Below are 6867 nucleotides of genomic sequence, written 5' to 3'. Positions count from 1 at the left end.
TAATTTAAAAAGACAGTAGGGGGCTGGAACCGTGGCCGAGTGGTTGGGTTCACGCGCTCCGCTTTGGCGGCCCAGTGTTTCGCCAGTTCAGATTCTGGGCGCGGACATGGCACTGCTCATCAGGCCATGCTGGGGCGGCGTCCCACATGCCACAACTAGAAGGACCCACAACTGAAAATACGCAACTACGTACTGGGGCTTTGAGAGAAAAAAAGAAAAATAAAATCTTTAAATAAATAAATAAACAGTAAACATTTCTTCCTACTGATGGATCTCTTGGTTTCCAAAATATTCTTCTGTTGTTCTCCTCTGTTTGTATGAAGCTCAAATGCCTGTCTGAGCATTATCCAGTTCTTTTACCAAGATCTATGACATTGATATATATGTAAGAGATATGTGAAATATGTATGTTTAGATATAATATATATTACATATATTCAAATAAAATATATACATAGTTTTTAGTATATGACAAAGTTCTAGCTGTGGAATGAGCAAAGAAGACAGCTGTAGCACAGGATCTTTCTGTGGTGCTTTCACCGTCTCTAAATAGCAACTCAGACATATAAACAACATGACACATCTGTTCAATTTTCTTATAAATAAAGACTGCAACAAATATTCTAAATGACAATATAGAAACATAAAAGATTGCTTAACTGATTTTAATAACATGACATAGAGTCCCTATGCTTGATATAATCGTTATGCAAAATACATAGATGACTACTGTTTTCTTTTAAAAATATAAAATAAATAAGCAAGACATGTGAAAATAGGCAAGTTTCCATTAAATAAATGAAAATTTTAAAAAAAGAAAGTTTTGCTTTCCATATCATTTGAAGAAGGGAAATTATCATTTTAAACAATATTCAAGTTTATTAAACAAATTAAAAAAAGTATTATAAAATGTTTAACTTTCATCAGCTTCAAGGTTTATGTTGCTCCCAAATTTTGCATATAACTGAACTTTCAAATCTGCTAACACCCGCTGAATTGATTCCACTCTGGACTCTAAGGCGGCAATTTCTTCTTGCAAATTTTTCTGGAAAAAAAATAAGTTAAATTAATTCTATTCAACAGAATGATTTCTGAGCATCTGCAGATGAAGTAATATTTGGGAAGGATTTTAGGTCAAAAACTTTCTAAACTTGGACAGGCAGCTAAATAACACTGATAATTAAATCTAAACCAAGAGTCTGGATGTGGGCATTTTTAATCCATGGCCTATATTTGCTTAGTATAGAATAAATCAAACTTTTTTTCCCTCAGTTTTTGTTGATTTAAAAAACACAACAGATAAAATTAATTTCTAAATTATCATATCCTAATAAAGAAAGAACCATATATAAACACTTCTGGTAAATAGTTTATCACGGGCCTGGCTTCTGACACAGCCTCTTCCAACTTCCCATAAAAATAACTAAGAAACCAGAGGAAATGATAAAAATTCACACTGCCACCCATAATTAAAATAATAATTAAAAATAATAACTGACAGTCAAAATCTGGCAGAAATTCTTACTAACTACAAGGCCCCTGAGCTAGACTTTGAAAGACAGCAGTAATGAGTGCCCTGTTCATGGGAGAGGGCAGCTTTGCCCACATGAAATGCATGAAATATCAGAAATTCCTTCCTGGCTAAGACCAAGAAAAGGATTTTTCCCAAATACAACCAGGAAAATATGAAATCATACAAATGGTATATCCATTAATATCAGGAATGAAAGAAGAATGCCTATTATTGACAACGTTATTGTTTTAGGGATCTGATCAATGGTTCTCAAAGTCTGGACCCCTGATCATGTGGAAACTTGTTAGAAATACAAATTCTAGGGCTCCACACTAGGCCTCCTGAATTAAAAATTTGGGGGGTTGGGCCAAACAATCTGAATTTTAACAAGCCCTCCTGTGGATGATTCTGACACCTGCTAAAAGTCTGAGAACCACTGCTATAAGACAAGAACTAGAAATCAGACAGACAGCTGTTAGAAAAGAGGTAAAATTTCTATACCCAGGAAACCTAATTAATAAGTGAAATTACCACAACATACAAGAAAAATATTTTTAAATCACAAGCCCTATCACATTACTCTTTTCCTAAAAGGCATAAAAGGCTCCTCTTGCCCCAGGACAAGGGTGAGCACATCTAGCCTGGAGCTGGGTTTGGAAGGTTTTACTGGGACACAGCCATGGCACTCGGTGACACGTCTTCCTGTCACAGTGACTGTGACGGACACCACGTGGCCCACAAAGCCGAATGCACTTACTGTCTGCTTACTACTATCTTACTGCTATCACTTACTGCACTTACTATCTGGCCCTTCACAGAAAGTTTGCTGACTTCTGCTAAAATAAAGTCAATTTACTCAACTCAACTGACAGAGTTCTTCAAGATCTGACCACATTTTGAGATGCTCCCAAATCTCCTGCAAATTAAACTTCTTTCAGTTCTACTTTTGCACCACCATCTTTCTATGACTACTCACACATGCTGTTTCTTCCGTCTGGAACAGCCCCTCCCCGTTTCTACGTAATACCTCCTGATTTTTCAGTTGTCACCTCGTCACTTTCCCAGGGAGCCCCTCGCTGACCCCTGACATCTAGGTTAGGACAGAGCCCCCGCCCTATGACCTTAAAGGTGGCTCTATCCTCATACCACTTTCTACTCATTATTAGTTTTTTTGCTTAGTTTTCTCTCTTTCCATTTAGACTATACACTCCATGTGAGCAGAGACCAGGCATGTTTTGTTGTCTCCTGTGTCCCTAGTACATGGGAGAACCTGACACAAAGTAAGCACTCAATAAACACTCCTGGAATGAATAAATAAAAAAATAGAGGTTCAGTATGAGGGGGAGATGATGTTCACAACAATGACAAAAACCACAAACTATCTTGAAATACTTTTGACAAGAATATTTTAGGATGGTTAAAAAAAAAGAAACAAAATTACAAAATTTTACTATGAAAGAAAAGATTTAAACATAAGGGGAGACATCCAGTGAGTGTTTCCGCATGGAAGGATCCAGGAGCAAAAGTACTAGCTCCTCTCCAGGTTTTTAAATGCAGCTTTAATTCATGGAAAGTACTGCTTTCTGTGACATTTGAAGAAGGGAGAGTAGCATTTTAAATAACATTCAATAAACATCAAATAAGTATTCAACATTAAATAAGTAAATTTTAAAAGATTTAGAAAATGTTTAACTGCCATCAGCTTCTCATACACAAACATGACTGCCCTTCTCATATGCGGCTGGAGGACATGTGAATTGGAAACTAATTTCACACAATTCTCCAATGCCTCAAACGTTGTCAATGGATCCACACTCCGACCCAGTAATTAATCATACTTCTGATTATTTCCTTCAAAGAATTTCCTAAATGTGAACAAAGCTTTCGGTATAAGAATGCTCCCTGCAATATTACTATTGGAAAATACTGGAAACAAATCGATGTTAACAACAGGACAGTGAGCTGAATCAATGCCTGCCAACATGACATTAAACGGTCACCAAAAATGATGTTTTCCAAGCAGGTATCCCTGGCCCAGAGCAGGCTCCCACTGGGCATCTGCCGGATAAATGAATGAACATTAAACGGAGCGAGAAAGTACTCCTACTAGGATGTTAACCGACCAAAACACGAAGCAAAACTACACAGCGAAAGAGAAGGAGAGAACATAAAAGACACACATGAAAATGTTCACTGTGGATCACTATCTCTGGGTAGTGGATTACAGGTGATTTTCTTTTCTACTTTATAATATTCCGTACTTTTAAATACTTTTAGTTTCGAGCACAGGTTCTAGAGTCAGAAGGCCATTCCCTCTGGTGACTGTGAGTAAGTCCTATAACCTCTCTAAACCTCTTCAACTCGAAAGTGGGATTAAGGGTACCTATCTCACAGACTCACCGTTAGGGGTAAATAAAATCATGCTTGCAAAGCATTCAGAGCACGCCTGGGACATTTTAAGAACCCGTGAAATATTAGCTAGTTTCCATTAGCTTCCCTACATCTATATTACATGTTCTTTATAATGATATAAATCCTACTTTTTGAGTTAGACTTCATCACTCAGGGAAAGACTCCAACATACCTTTGCTTCTTCTAACATTTCTTGTGTTTCCTCTTGAGAATGGCTAATGAAAACATCACCAATTTGATAAGGTATCATTAAGCAGTCGTCATCTGCAAGCATGATGTCCTCACAAGCATCTTCTAAATTCTGGAGTTGTTTCTGTAAACAGCAATGGAAAACGTATTCAAAATGCCCTGAGAAGAGACTACAAGCCAACTTTAATTTGGGGACATCGACTCTCTGAGGGACCCTGTCACAAAGGCATTATCACCCTAAAATAAGACTTTCTTACATTTTTACATGACATTTCATAAGGAAGCACTTAACAGCTACCTAACACCTGAGGTGGACAGTGGGTATCCATGGCCACTCAAGCGTTTCCTACTTTGTGAGTTCTGCCTTCCTAGGTTAGAAGAGAAACAAAAACACCAAATGACATTTCTCAGACCTGCTTGATGATAGGATGAAAGCAAATGGTAAATTAAATTCCACCAAGCAAATGCCCTTGAACTGGACTTCAACAGTCGATGAGGAGGGGGCTGGGCACAAGGCCCCCAGTGTACGGGGCCGGCAGCAGTGGCAGCCCAGCATTCCTGGGTCTGAAGGGGCAGCTTCCTCACGGTGGACAAGGCAGCTGGCTCTGGGATCGGTGGAGACAACAGCAGTTCCATCACCAGCCAAGTTCTGAGATGTGGTCCTGGGACCCGCTCCTCAAACCCTCAACAATCTCGACACCATCTCACATCCCTTAAATAATGTCTTTCTTCTTAAACTCACTGGAATGGATTATGGCATCCGCAACAAAGACCCAGAGATATAATCGCATATTATTGAATTCAGTTTTAAAAATCCATAGTACAAAGAACTTTTATTTTTCTTAAATGAGATACATCTTTTCAATACCTTTTTTACTTCTATTTCTTCCTTCAGCTCTGTGATTCTACTTGTGTTCCGTGCAAATTTGTTTATCTTTTGTTGATCTTCAAAAGTAACATTGACATCTTCTGCAGCCTGAAAAAACATTTTAATTTTTCGTAGAATTAATTTTAATGGAGAAGTTACAGGTTAGCTTTTTATATAACTCTGAAATAACTCAATAAACTATTCGTCCTCATATAGTCAAAAAACACAAGAGGTACAGAATATCACAAACATAGGCCTTACTAACTTTTCGCTCCACGAGCTTAAGATTTGTTCCTAAATCTATAACCTCTTTCAATATTCTACGGAATCATGCCTAAGCTAGAAAAGCATTTCCAACACAAACAATAATTAAGAATAAGTCCTGAATCAACTCAGCCAACTTTTGGCCTGGAGCAGAATTTCTCAAGTTGGAACAGTTTCATCAAGATAACCCAGGGAGCAAAAAGTGATGTGGTAATTAATTTTGGTAAATGCCTTATACTAGTTTATTCTCTCAGACGTAAAACTTGCTTAAGTTTGTTAAGACTATCAGAAATCTGACAGTTTCTATAATTTTCAATCTAACTGCTAACACTGGCTAGAGGGTCACTATGCATTTCAGTGGCTACACTCCACAAATAGTAAAAACTATATTTATTTTAATGTAGAATCTGTTTATGTCTTCATAATGAATAAGGTGTAATTTACTGTAAAATGATGAAAACTGAATGTTTAAAAATATTTAATGTGACTAAATTAGTAAATAAAATTGGAATGCTTAAATGACAAAATATGTATGAAATCATAAAAATAATAGCTAACATTTATTGAGCTCTTACTACATGCAAAGAACTTTCTAAGTATTTTATCTCTGCTAATCTTCCAATCAATCTTAATAAGTAGGATCACTAGTACCACTACTTTCTAGATGGAGAAACTGTAGCACAGAGAGGTTAAATAATTTGCCCAAAGCCACACACCCAGTAAGTGGTAGTGCTCTATTTCAACCCAGGTAGTCTGGCTCCAGAGTCCAGACAGGTCCATGAGCTCTTAGAAGTTAAAGGCAAAAGTGTGTGTGTGTGTGCATGAAGAGCAGCAGGAGGTCCTCAGCTTTCATCAGATTCTTAGCGGGGGACCACATATTTAGGAAAAGAAATTAATCCCAGAGTCTCTTTAGAGTTTCCCCTCATTTATAAAATAGAAACAAGAGCACTTGATTATTATTTAAAGGGGGAAAAATATATATATATATAGCTTCAAGAAGGACTATTTTGGGCTCTTTTGCCAATAACAGTAATGGGTTCACAATAACCACACCCCACCCATCCTTTCACCTGGTCTCTCCCATGACAATGCCATAAGATAGGGGTGCTTTTATCCCCTGCTGTCTCAGGCCAATATGGAGCTCACTGTTTAGAACATAAGGGCAGACACCTAGAACTCAGCCCTCCCCTGGCCCAGGCGCTCATCATACATGATCAGGCCCATCATCAGAGACCCGGAGAACATACTGACAAGATCCTTTACATCCAGATATGTATAACTTTGAATGTTCAACCTTGTGCCTAATTTTTATGAATATGGAAGCTGGGAAGCACTGAGCTACACGACAAAAACCAAAGGGAGTCCAAGTGCAGATATCTAGGCATTCAAGTCGGTTTGGCTACATGAGAACTATCAACTCCCTAAGCAGACAGGGAACAGAGAATTCCAGAGTTCCTGCTTGCCTGCAGAGTTTAAATACTGAGCCCCTGAAAACCTGAATGTGTATTTGCAGATGCATTTGTCATCATGAGGTTGAACCGTGTAATTCCCAGGAAAGCACCTAGCACGGGGCTTGCCCGACGTGCATCTGAGGCTTAATGCACTGTTTCTGAATTTGGAT

General features: G+C 38.0%; 1 protein-coding gene across 1 annotated transcript in view; it reads right to left on the bottom strand.

The window, feature by feature from the left end:
- Positions 1-649: 649 nt before the first annotated feature.
- PFDN4 (prefoldin subunit 4) overlaps positions 650-6867 on the bottom strand; it is an 11106-nt gene continuing 4888 nt past the window's right edge. The window contains exons 2-4 of the mRNA XM_046678078.1: positions 4983-5090; positions 4098-4238; positions 650-1045 (exon numbers count right to left, since the gene is read on the bottom strand). Of these exons, the coding sequence (XP_046534034.1) occupies positions 914-1045; positions 4098-4238; positions 4983-5090 (381 nt within the window). The 3' untranslated portion in view covers positions 650-913. The remainder of the gene's footprint in view (positions 1046-4097; positions 4239-4982; positions 5091-6867) is intronic.

This window comes from Equus quagga, chromosome 12 (assembly GCF_021613505.1).
Source record: "Equus quagga isolate Etosha38 chromosome 12, UCLA_HA_Equagga_1.0, whole genome shotgun sequence".
Taxonomy (NCBI): domain Eukaryota; kingdom Metazoa; phylum Chordata; class Mammalia; order Perissodactyla; family Equidae; genus Equus; species Equus quagga.
The sequence above is the reverse complement of the archived record's forward strand: the minus strand, read 5'-3'. Positions and strand labels throughout refer to the sequence as shown.